Source organism: Apis mellifera, linkage group LG3 (assembly GCF_003254395.2).
Source record: "Apis mellifera strain DH4 linkage group LG3, Amel_HAv3.1, whole genome shotgun sequence".
Lineage (NCBI taxonomy): Eukaryota > Metazoa > Arthropoda > Insecta > Hymenoptera > Apidae > Apis > Apis mellifera.
This window is the reverse complement of record NC_037640.1, coordinates 481,086-495,241: the sequence shown is the minus strand read 5'-3', so window position 1 is coordinate 495,241 and position 14,156 is coordinate 481,086. Positions and strand designations below refer to the sequence as shown.

General features: G+C 18.2%; 2 protein-coding genes across 2 annotated transcripts; one reads left to right on the top strand and one right to left on the bottom strand.

Annotated features, from left to right (window-relative positions):
- The first annotated feature begins 684 nt into the window (after nucleotides 1–684).
- LOC552175 (mitochondrial-processing peptidase subunit alpha) lies at nucleotides 685–6,303 on the top strand. The gene is made up of 11 exons (XM_026439628.1): nucleotides 685–952; nucleotides 1,104–1,354; nucleotides 1,476–1,555; nucleotides 1,626–1,811; nucleotides 3,457–3,549; nucleotides 3,653–3,825; nucleotides 3,994–4,117; nucleotides 4,217–4,425; nucleotides 4,494–4,659; nucleotides 4,766–4,898; nucleotides 5,953–6,303. The coding sequence occupies exons 1-11, from the start codon at nucleotides 897–899 to the stop codon at nucleotides 6,129–6,131; spliced, it is 1,650 nt and encodes a 549-aa protein (XP_026295413.1). The 5' UTR covers nucleotides 685–896; the 3' UTR covers nucleotides 6,132–6,303.
- Nucleotides 6,304–7,840: 1,537 nt separating this feature from the next.
- LOC552241 (60S ribosomal protein L5) lies at nucleotides 7,841–13,819 on the bottom strand. Its single transcript, XM_624617.6, has 6 exons — nucleotides 13,693–13,819; nucleotides 12,965–13,150; nucleotides 12,762–12,896; nucleotides 12,123–12,328; nucleotides 11,684–11,861; nucleotides 7,841–8,078 (listed from the first exon to the last, which is right to left on the bottom strand). Exons 1-6 carry the CDS (start codon nucleotides 13,693–13,695, stop codon nucleotides 7,890–7,892), a joined length of 897 nt encoding a protein of 298 aa, XP_624620.2. The 5' UTR covers nucleotides 13,696–13,819; the 3' UTR covers nucleotides 7,841–7,889.
- Between the last annotated feature and the right edge of the window lie 337 nt (nucleotides 13,820–14,156).

Here is a 14,156-nt window from a genome sequence, read left to right as displayed (position 1 = left end):
AAGTAGCATTTAATCTTTTAGATTATTTATAATTTTCAAAAATAAATTTCATATAATAATAATTATAATACTATTTTACTAAATATTTTATAAATAAATCTAAATAGTTAATATACAATTAAAATACTATTTTATATATTTTATTCAATATAGTTTAATGTTTGTAATTAATTTAATAACTTTTCCTAAATTATCATTATTATTAATATCATTCTTAATTTTAACATGTTTATTTAATTTCTTTCACTTAGTTTTATATAATTTTTTTGTTTTTTTCATTTCTATTAACTTATATGCTATAATTCAATTAATAAAAAGCTAATGATAAATCAATGATATAAAAATTAAAATTTTTTTATTTTAATATTTATTCAAAGTAAATATTTTAAATATAAATAGTACAATCTCAAATCTATTCAAAATTTATACATTTATTTTATCACTTTTAATATATCTATTGTATTCTATTTATTATAATTATTTATATATGGTTATTAGAAAAATTATATATATTTAAATTAATTTTTTTAGAAAAATATTTTGTTTTTCAATTTATTGCAGAAAATATAATAATAGGACTCACAATCAAATTTCTGACATAAAAAAATAATATTATTTATCAAGTTTTACATCATGGATTATATCTAAAGTAGATTGTATTCTAACATTTTGAACAAATTATTCATCATTATGTTTTCAAAAGACTTATAACTGTGGCGCTGTGATTCGTATGAAATTCTTGTTGAATGTATAAGTTCGTTTATTTAATAGGAACTATTTGTTTAAAGTTATTTTTATCGAAGTTTTTAAGATTGTTCAAATAATCATTTTTTGTTTCTGAACTGTGAAGGTAACAAGTTAATTTATATATTAAATGATTTGATACGAAAAATAAAATGAAAATGCTTATGAAAGTGTCGCAAAGTTCCTTGACAGTTGCTTTCACGAAAAGGTAACTATCTCTATAGTAAAAAAAAGCTCTGCAATGATATAAATGTTTTTTACTTAACCTTGTAAAACGACAATAATACGTTTGTTCAATGATTATTTTTCCATAAATTAATTTTTGCATTAAACGTAAATAATAATGATATTTTTTACAGTGCAATACAAAAAAAGACGTTTCCTTTTCTCAAAAAATGTGATTTTTCCTCTCAAAAGGTATCTAATAATAAAATAACAAGAAAATCAATTGTTACACCATTCCCTCCGTTAACCGAACCGATTCCTAATTTACCTAAAGCTATTTATGCTACTGCTAAAGAAGAACATCAGGGTACTAAAGTAACAGTTTTGTCGAATGGATTAAAAGTTGCTTCTGAAAATCGATTTGGTCAATTTTGTACAATAGGTGGTAAGTTCTAAAAACTATTCTTATAAATACTTTTATTTATTTTGTTATATTTATTTATATATTTATTTACTCATATATTTATTCATATATGTTTTATATTTATTAAAATAATATTTTGCAGTATTGCTTGATTCTGGTCCTCGATATGAAATTGCATATCCTAGTGGTATTTCACATTTTCTGGAAAAATTAGCATTTAGTGTAAGATTTTTATAATATATTGAAGAATTAGTATTTAAAGCATAAAAAAATCAGTAATTTATTTTTATAGTCTACCAAAACATATAAAAATAAAGATCAGATAATGCTTGCATTAGAAAAACATGGAGGTATATGTGATTGTCAAGCATCCAGGGATACATTTGTTTATGCAGCATCAGCAGAACGTCATGGATTGGATACTGTCGTACAAATTTTAGGAGATATTGTTTTAAGACCTCAAATTACAGAGGAGGAGGTAAAAAATTTATTGTGTATTATAATATAAGTAAATATAATTTATTTTATAATATATAATATAAAATAAATATATATGTACATTTTAATTTATTTTATAAACAAGATGCTTTATTAGAAATAATGAGTTATTTTCATAAATTTATTATTATATATAATAATAAATTTTTAGATTTTATAATAGAATTTATATTAGAATAAAATCTAAAAATATTTGATTTTCAGTTTTGATAGAATTAGATATTTATTAATTTTTACTGCATAAATAGAGATTATTCATATTCAGACATTTTTGAAAAGATCAAGTTTTTTAGTTTATATATTTGTAATAATATTGTATTCAAACAAATTATTTTAATTTTTAATTTTTTTTATTTTATCTTAATTTTAAATAAATTTTCTTAGATTTTCTTAAAGATTTTTAATTTACTGAAAAACTGTCAGATGATTTTTGAATGATCTTTTCTGGAATTAAAATTAAATATTTTTTTCATAATAAAAAATTTTTGAGAATTTATAGAAATTTTCCAAATCTTATTTAAAAACTTTTATAATTATAATTTTTTAAATAACATAACATAGAAATTATTAAATTTAGAAGGCTTTATTGAAAATAAATATTTTATAGCTCAATAATTTTTCCACAATTATATAATTAAAAAGATATAAAGAAAAATATATTTCATAAAACATTTTTTATAAAGAATATGGAAAATGTAAAAAAAATTACATAAATTTATAGTATTCAAAGGATTTACAATTTATTATATTATTATAATTATTATATTATAATAATTTTTTATTTTAATTAATTTTAATTTTATTAATTTAATTTTAATTTTAAATTATTTAATTACAATTTTATTAATTTAGTTTTAATTTTAAATATATATTTTTTTTAATATATCATATTACTTTTTTTAATATTATGTTACTTGTAATAATATTATGAATTATTATTACTTATAAATTGAAAGAATTACATATTAAGCTTATTGTAAATATGATATTAATTAATTATCATTATATTATAAAAAAAAATTTATGTTTATATTTATTTTATATTAATTATTTAAAAAATTATTTATGAAAAATATATATCTTTTTTTATCATACTTTTTCATTTTTTATAAAATAAGAGAAAATATTTTAAATATTTTAAATATTTAATTTTATAGAATTATTCAAATTTAATAATTTTTATATCATACTATTTAAAAAATTTTATATATTTTTATTTTATATAAAAAAAAATATTTATTTTTAATAAAATTATTCAAATTTATAATAATTTTTGTTATGCTATGCTATTAATATTTGCTATATTTATTATACTATTAAAAAAAACTTTTAATTAGAATTAATCATCTTTTTAATAAAATAGAAAAATGGAAAATAATATTTTATCATTTTTATTCATATTTTTTATTTTATTTAAAGATTTTATTAAACTATTGAATTTCAAAAAATAATTTATTGTTATTTATAATAATTCAAAAAATATTTCAATAGAAACTCTATATAATAAAATATAATTTATATAATTTTATAATTTTATATTGTATATTTTTATTAATATAAAAATTATTATTTATTGTATATGCAAATATATAATAAAAATTTAGGCAACTTATATAAATTTTTAGATAAATGCAGCAAGACAGATGATCCATTTTGAATTAGAATCTCTACTTACCAGACCAGAACAAGAGCCAATACTTATGGATATGATTCATGCAGTATGTAAATAAATATATATAATAAATATATACTTATATATACATATATACACATAAATATTTCAGCAAAATTTTAAAAATATACATCTTTTACTATACATAGGCTGCATATAGAAGCAATACTCTTGGATTTCCAAAAATTTGTCCAAAAGAAAATATTGATCTCATAGATAGAAAAATATTATTTGATTATTTAAAACGCCATTATTTACCACATAGAATGGTAGTAGCTGGAGTAGGTATAGAACATGAGGATCTTGTTTCAGCAGTTCAAAAGTAATTATATAAATAAAACTGTTAAGTATATTATTATATATAATTAACAAAATATTATTAAATTGATTTAATTTTAAGCTTATAAATTATAATTTCTATATTTTATATAATTTTAATTGCAATATTTCATTTTTAAATATTTTTTTAATTTTATAATAATTATTATAGATATTTCGTTAATGAAAAATCAGTTTGGGAAGAAGAAAGAATAGAAGAAAATTTAATATCTGTAAGAAAATCTTTAAATAGAGTTGACGCTTCAATTGCTCAATATACAGGAGGTTACATACTAGTAATTATTTCTTTAAATTAAACAAATACAATATAAATAATAACATTTATATAATAGTATTATTATTATATAACAACTTTAAATTCTATATTTGTATAGGAAGAATGTAATGTACCTGTATATGCAGGGCCTAGTGGTTTACCAGAATTATCACATGTAGTAATAGGTTTAGAAGGTTGTTCTCATCAAGATTCAGATTTTGTAGCAATGTGTGTTTTAAATATGATGATGGGTGGTGGTAATAGCTTCAGTGCTGGAGGTCCAGGAAAGGGAATGTATACTCGGTTATACACAAATGTACTTAACCGGTAAAGCTTAAAATGCTATTTAAAAATTGGATAAGAAATAAATATTATTGAAAGTTATTATTTTACAGATATCATTGGTTATATAGTGCAACTGCATACAATCATGCATATGCTGATTCAGGTCTTTTTTATATTCATGCATCTTGTATACCATCTCATGTCAGAGATATGGTAGAAGTAATTGTACACGAGATGGTTACTATGACAAATAATATTGTAGACAGCGAATTAGCGGTATAGTTATATTTATTAAGTTTTATTTATATAAATGTAATAACTATATTTTTATATTTTATATTTTTATATTTTTTTTTAATTTTATATAATATTTTAATAATAGAGAGCAAAGAAGCAACTACAATCTATGTTACTCATGAATTTAGAACAAAGACCTATTGTATTTGAAGATATTGGAAGACAGGTTTTAGCCACTGGTTCTAGAAAACGGCCAGAATATTTTATACAAGCAATTGGTACGTTTTATATTACATTAAAATTCACGAATATTAATCATTTTAAACAATTAAAAAATAATCTTTATGCATATTCATAACAAAAAGTATGAACTATAGTATATGAAATATGAACTACTATATACTATAGTATATAATACATGAAGTATGAACTATATCGAATCATTCTAGACATATTTATATTATTATTTATATATTTATATATTTTAATAAAATTCATTTACTTATTAGCAATAACTTATAAATGTATTAATATACATATGTAAATATAATTACTTATATAATTAATATATTGCATATGTATAAATAATTGAAATTTACTGTGTTAATTATAATGTTTAATTAATATGCAATAATATTTTGAGATTATGAATATGTTAGTCTGTTACTATTCATGCATTGTATTATAATAATTTTTAATCTTAAAGTTGTTTAATTAATCTATTATCTTTTTTTTTTTAATTGTCTTAATTCATTATTTCAAAATTGAATGCTAATAATTTTATACATTTTTCTAACAATTAAATTTTATATATATAATATTAAACCAAATATATCATATGGAAAAATTAAAAAACAATTTCTTCTTCATGGAACACTTTCTTTCAAAAAATCTATTCAATCAATATTCGTGAATTTTAATACAGAGTGATTCTCTTTTTAAAAGTTTAGTATTACCAATCATAAATATTTTCATTTTTATATAAACATATTTTAATTTTGGCTTTTTGTAAATAAAAAATTACTAGATAACAGGTATCAATTTCATATATATATTAATATGATGTTATTGCTCTTGGCATAGCAAAAGAATCACTCTGTATAATTATTTTATAAATGTTATTTATATATTATTTTTTAATGACTTGACATCAAAATACAATCGTATTGATTTTTCAATTTTAGCTGAATCTTTTACCCTATTTTATTATAATTTAAAAATTTTGAATTAATTTTAAAAAATATTAAAATTATTTTCAATATATAATAATTTGACGTCACGTCATCATTAATGATGAAAAAATTATTTTATTCGTTTAATATTCATTTGTAGATGAGATATCAAAAGATGATATAAAAAATGTAGCACGTCGATTACTTAAATCACCACCTAGCGTAGCTGCTCGAGGAGAAGTGAGAACTATTCCTTCAATCAGAGATATTCAAGCTGGATTAATTGATGAGCAAGGCAGATTACCTGGTTCCCGTAGTAGATTATCACTCTTTCGTTGATTAAAAAAAGTTATTAATGTAGAGAATATTTTTTTGGCAAAATTATTTGCCATATATAAATTGTTGATTTATCTCGAAATTAAGATTTTATATTCTGAATATCACATGTGATTATAAAAGTGTTCTTTAATTTATTTACAATCTATATTTCAATATATTTATTTTAACCTTCTTTCGTATGTGTTTAATAGACAATTTTTAAATATTTTTTTTTCGCATTAAATTTATTATGTATATATTGATATAAATACGTTATGTAAAAATACATGTAATAATAAATATGTATATATACATAACGTATGAATAACAAATATAACAAATATAAGCAACGAATATTCTTAATCATTACATATTAAATTAAATATTTATTAGATAATCTAATAAAAATATTTTATGCTAAATTTTATTGAAATTTAAATGCTATATATAATTCATGCAAAAATAGAAGAGAAAAAACTTTAATTCATTATTTATATTTTGAAATTGTTTCAAAAATATAAATTCAAAGTTGATAATTTTTTCTGATTTTCATAAAAATTATCTTTTCGTTAATTAAACTTCTATAAGTTTTATTTTTTTATTGTAAGTTTGAATTTATTTTCAAAATAATGTTTATAATATAAAAATAAAATAATTAAAAATATAAAAATATCGTACTACATTCACATCAAAGTCGCTATTATGATTAAAAAATTTGATTAATCAAGTTTTTTTGTTATTTTTATATTGAAAAATAATATCATCTGAAGATATTTTAATATATTATTGAAATATAAACATTATATTTGTTAATACACATATCTTTAGAGTATTCTAAACATAAAAATTTATATAAGAATTTATTTATACGAAGTAAGATTGTGATATAAAAAATAAGTTTTACTTTTATTTCATTTCATCTAATTTAAATTGTTTAATGAATAAGCTTCAATCCTTTTTATGTACCAATTTTAATGTTTAATTTTAAGAATCAAACTTCCGAAAATATTTCATGAATATATTAATATCCTATATAATTAAATATTTTTCACATAACTGTATTGTTATTATATTGATTTATAAATCTTCTAAAATTATAACAAAATTAATATTTTGATATTTTTTGTTTGATGATTTTTATTAAATTTAATTAAAAAAATGAATTTGTTATATGATTAATATCATGAAATGATTTTAATCAATAAAATAATTTAAAAATAGAATATTCAAATTAAAATACAAATATACTTTTTTAAACTTTTTAATATTTGAATCTAAAATAAAATTTGCAAAATAAAAATATATAAATATATATTTTTAATAATAATAAATTTTTAATAAAGTTTTATATTACAAATATAATATTATAAAAATTTATAAATTCATTCTTTTTTATGGATAAAATAAAAAGAAGTGAAATTCATATGTCAGAGATAAAAATTGTTTTATAAAATTTTAACTTTAAAAATTATATTTTTTAAATAATTTCGAAATTAGGTAAATTATCAATTAACTTATAATTTATAATATATTTTTAATATTTAAATTGATTATAAATGATAATATATTTGTGATAATACGTATGATTAATATACATACAACATATGGTTTTACATAAAATCTATATTAAACGTTGCGATTATGTTACTTTTACATAAGTTATTACATAAAAATTTATTATTATATTATGTTATTATATTATTGATTAACATGATAGGAAAAATACAAAATTTTCATTGTATATTTTTATTTCTGAACAATTTCTTCTATGAAATACAACTAAGCTTCCACTTCTTCTAATGTCTTAAGAAAAGAAGCTTTCTTTTGAGCAACACGATTCTTTCTTTCTGATAAAGAAAGTTTGGCGCGATTCCAACGCTTTTTCATAGGTACTTTTTCTTTAATAACTTTTGTGTGTTCTGGATTTGCACGTATAGCTTCATGGGCATTCTTATAAATGCTTTCAATCTGTAGACAAAAATAAGAAAAATTTTTTTTTATATAAGTATTTTATATAAAATAATATACATACAGTGGATGTAAAAAATATTTATATAATAATTAATTTCAATAAATAAATAATACATTTTATATATACATATTTTAAAAGTTTTTAGAATAATTTATAAAAAAAATTATGCTATTTATATTTATTACTAAAATATTAATAAATATCTAGAAAATATATACAATAAATAAATATAAATATAATAATAAATATATAATATATAATAAGTATTCATATGGTCATATTTCATTAAATATATGATATAAATATTGTAACTTGAACAAAAAAAAAAATAAAATATTATGAGTTGTAATAAAACAAAGTTATAAAATCATTTATAATTATGAATATTCACTTATTTATTGTAAAAATTGTTAAGAAGTTTAAAAACATTAATAAATCTAATATTACACTTTATATCAATTTTTAATTAGATCAAATATACTATAATCTATATATAATATAATATAATAAAATAGTTTGTAAAAATATTATAAAAAAAAAAAAACTGAAGAAACAATTAAAAAATTAAGTTTTGAAATATTATAATAATGTGGTAATTAATGGATTTTCAAATTTCCAAATTTACTCTTGTCTATATATTTATGAATTATAAAGTTTAATTATAAATCATTTTCTTAAAATATTAATTTTTTTTAGTTTTTATAGTTCTTTTTTAGTTCTATAGTTATATATGTAATATCTTTTTCTTTCATATTAAGTATGAATGATATATTTTGTATCCTTGTGTTTTTATAATTCATGATATTTTCAATAAATTTTTAGTTTTTTTTATTCTCTAATTACAATATTTACATTATATATGTAATAAAATATAACTAATATAAATACTTACTACTTATATGTAACTATTATTTTCTAAATATTTATTATAATATTTATAATTAATATTATAATAAATATAATATTTAATATATTTTAATAATAAATCTGGATAACATTTTTTTTTTAAATTATTCAAATTATTTTAAATATATAATTTATTTGTTGAGATTTTGTTAATCTTTTCGATATGATTATCGACTTTAATTGATAAATGAATATAATGATGATGATGAATATAAACGATTGTCAATTTTAACCTTTGTGCTTCAGACCTTTTTCTCTCAGTCGAATCAACAAGACTCAGATGATTTTCCGCATCCGTTTTGGTGAATTTCTTACAGCTAACTTAAAATTTAAAATGATTTCACACACAAATTATATAAAATTTTTATATTTTAACATTTTATCTTTATAAAGAAAGAAAATTTATTGAATATTAAAATCTATATTGTTATTTTGTATAATTATTCATTATGTAAAATTTTAATAATAAAATGTCGTTTAACGTCTTTCTTATTTCATTGAGAATAAACCTTACAATCTCAATAACATGCTCTCATATTCACTATCTATTATTTTTATTTTTTAGCTTCTCTTACTATTTCTATTTCTATTTTTATCACTATTTTCCTTTTCTTATCATCAAGTTTTTATTCAAGCAATATTTTTAAAAAATCAAACATAAATAAATATTTTATAATTATTAATATATTATTTTGAATTATCATATCAATCCAGGTGATGCCCGAAAATCATCATTGGAGTGCAAAAAATTAATATCATGATAATACCATGATAGATAAATATCATACTGAAAAGATCAATAAACGAAGTTTTTGATGAAATTAATTACTATACATAATTATTTTAATAATTATAATTATACATAAATATTTTTTACATTTATTGTATACATTATTGAATATGGTCATATGGTAATATTCATAGCTAATTTTACAAATTATTTCTTGTTCACATTATTTATTTTTCCTTCATTTATGTTTTCAAATTATCTATTCATGTAATAATAAAATGAGTATTCTTATAAGCAATATTTTATACGAGATATTTTTCTCATAAACATGGAAAAATATATATATATATATATATATATATATATAATTTTGGTAATTATCTAAAAAATTAAAATAAAGAATTAATTTCAATAAAAATATATATAAAGAACAAAATTTTAAATAATTTTTTTTTGTATATATATTTATTTAGTTTTAATTTTTGAAATATTTGCAAAGATTATTGTTATAGAGTTTTGTTTATATCTATAACATATTTATGTGTAGCATACTGCCATTTTTCATAATTCAAGTATTTATATAAATATATGACAGTAATTGGCATCTTAACATATGTATGAACTATCACCATTTTTAGTATCTTATTAGAGACTGGGGATTTTATAGATCTTTAAAATCCATGAAATACAAAAAAATAAAATATAAAAATATAAAACAATAGAATGTAATAAAATAAAAAATTTTTGATTGAAATTAATCAATATAATAATAAATAATAACTATGAGATTAATATTTCTATTATTTTAACTTATCATTATATTTTTTGTTTTTTAAAAAATTGTTTTATATTTTCGTTCGATTTAGAAGAATTCGGAGAATGCCCAAAATTTCTATGAATAGATATTAAATGTGATTTCATGAAATACTTAAACTCAAATAAGGTTAAGAAATTTAAGCTTAAAAATTTGTGAAGTTTTTTGATCACTTCATTTATATATTTTAAATTTTGGCTATTGTGATGTGTATATAAATAATTAATACTAAGGCACACATATATGTATAAATGTATAAATAATGAATGCGTGTATATATATGCATTGCAAAATATATATATATATATATATATATATATATATATATATATATATATAATATATAAATGAAATTTAATGAATAATAACAATTTTTTTTAACAAATATCTCAAAAATTAAGATTAAGTGATATGCATGTATCATATGCACAGGAAATAATTGTACAAAATTGTGTTTTATATATATTTAAAAATTATGGAAATTAATGAAATAATCTTCCATATAATTACGATTATTTTTATTAGTAGCATCATATTTTAAATTTAACTCATATTTAATGTATCAAATCATGTATAAAAGCATTCATTAATTATGAATATTTTTAATTTAATTATATTTTATGATTATATCAAAAATTTTATTTATAAAACTATGTTTATTAATTAATATTTATTTCTATCATATAGATATGTATAAATACATATGGTAGATATGTAAATGTATGATAGATGTATAAATCATATCTATATATATATTTTTTAATCCACTCAACTTATATCTTTTTTTTCTTTATATCTTTTTCAATTTATATTAGTTATTGTTTTAAAATTAAGTAAAATGCAGAATATAATACAATTATACTAATTTTCTTTTATTTTTTTTTTATAATTTATTGTTTATGAGAATATTGACTAATAAATGACTAGTAAAAACAAATTTTATATAATAAAATATTAATATATAAAATAAAAATATAAATAGCAGAAAGTAAATGTAACATGTAAGTTGATATAATAAATGCTATATCATGCATTTATTTCTTACAACCAATGCATTTATTATTGTCCAGTTGCGACACTACAGAAATTATGAATGTCTGCAGTAATTATAAACTGGACGAATTATAATCTTAAAATGGACAAATACTTACACTATCAGCCGTAATACCATTTTTTATGTATTGTGAAAATTGTCGTTTGAAAGCTTCATCATCATCTTCTTCTAATGTTTTCATATAATTTGCAACATGTTGTCCAAAAATATGTTGTCGATGAACATCAGCATTAAAAGATTTAGACTCGCTATCATAACCAGGAAACCTTTTGGTACTATATTATAAGAATAAGAATAATTATAAATTATATTTGAAATTATTTTATATTATTTTTATATTTAGAAGATATCATCAGAAATATAATTTTTAATCTTTTTATGTCTATGCAAAAAAATAAATTGTATTGTAGAACACAAATACAAAATCATATCTTGCTATGACTCAGATGACGCGCATGTATTATATAATCATCATAATATTAGTGAATATTATTTTCCTATTTAATATTTTTTGATATAATTAAGTTAACAAATACCTATGTGGAATGTTCAGACCACCATCAACAGCACCTTTCATAGCGCCAAAAACTCTAGCACCAGTAGTTGTACGCATTAGACCAGTATCTAAATAACATCTGAATGCTCCAGGCCCTTCATCATCTAATTCTTCAACATTATATTCATCACCAGTTACTTCAGTTGTTCCAGTATACAAGGTATCTAGGCCTAACTTTTTCAATAACTATATCAAAATAATAAAAAATCACTATTTAAAAGATATTATATTTAATTTAAATTATATTTAACATTATGTAATTATTATTCAGAATTATATATAACAGGGAACAATTAAAGTTTCTTCAGTGATGCATCAAAGCGAGCTGAGTACTTCATCATCAAACAAATATCTATAATATATAATAGAATATATTAAGCTGAGAAGTTGATATTTGGAAAAAGCATAAATCTAATTGATCAATTTTAATCAATTTTATATAATCATAAAAATACATTAAAAATCATATTTATAACACAACACAATATGGCAATCAATGATCAAATAAAAAACTTTTGTTTTTATTTTATTCTAAATTTTTAATTTCAACTTTTCAACTATGTATATATTTATATATAATGCAATATATAATGATAAAATATAACTATAAAAACCTTACTCTTCGTGCTAAAAGAAGACCTGTACAATATGCAGAAGCATAATTTGTAAGACCAACTTTAATACCATATTTTGGAAGTTCATGACTATAAGCTGCACATACAATTCTATCTCCTTCAATTCTTGAATATGCAACCTATATATAAAAAAATCTTTAATAATTCATAAATAAAAATTTTTAAATATTTTATTCATTATATTTACCTGACAAGTAATGTATTTTTTTGATAGACGTACAATTAATCTATATTTAGGAGTATTATATTTATTTTTATCTTGAATAGTTAATCGTTTACGTGCATAATAATCAGTTTTTCCCTCACGTCGCCTTCTGAATTTAACTTGATAACGTTTAAAATATTGTTTATTCTTAACAACTTTTACAAAACCCTAAAAAATAAATGATATAGATATATTATTTTTCATATATTAAGAACAATTATATGTTACGCTTCACTTATATATAATATTCAGTGACATTGGGACAATTTTCTCATTTTTTTATCAACGTGAGCTAAATTTTCATCATTCAAAAGATATTATTTATTAAAAATTATATTTATTTTATAGGTAATATTTTATATATAATAATATTATTTATAAAACTATATTTGACTTTATTATTTTTAACTTTATTATGAGTACATAAACATAAATAAGCACATTTCAATTAAATAGAAAAATTATTTTTAATATATTGCAAGACATAAAGTTAATCAATTCAAAATAATAAATAAAATATTATTATATTTTTTATTTTATAATAAAATAAAATGATTTATAATATTCGTTTATATGCTGCAATGAATATCATTTTTCAAATCCTATTAAATAACATACATCTAACATATCTATTTATATTAAATAATTTGTACAAATAATTAAAAATTTTATTTATATAATTATACTAATCTTAAAACAATTTTACTTACCATTTTGTTTGTAACTATAAGAAAATCTTTATATCGAACAATCTTCTACTACTTCACAGACAAAAAGGAAGTTATCGCTTATGCTCGATGCATCTAGGGATAAATCGATTTAAGTAATCGAGTATAACGAGTATATTCGATATTTCGATATTGGATACTTTTAGTATCGATATTTACAATTTTGATATTTAATTAGTATTATAAAATTATTTTAAATAATAAGTATTTATTTTCATAAACATTCATATTTTAATAATTTTATTTTTAAAATAAATAATTATTTCATTTTAAATTTCGAATTTCAATTCAATACTACAATAATTCTGATATATTTCACATCATTATCTAATAAAAAATAATTACTATGGCACTAGAATTTACTAGATAAAGTTAAATCTTATTGAACATTCGCATCATATATTTCATTAATAAAATTTTATTTTAATTTTATTATGGTCTAAAGA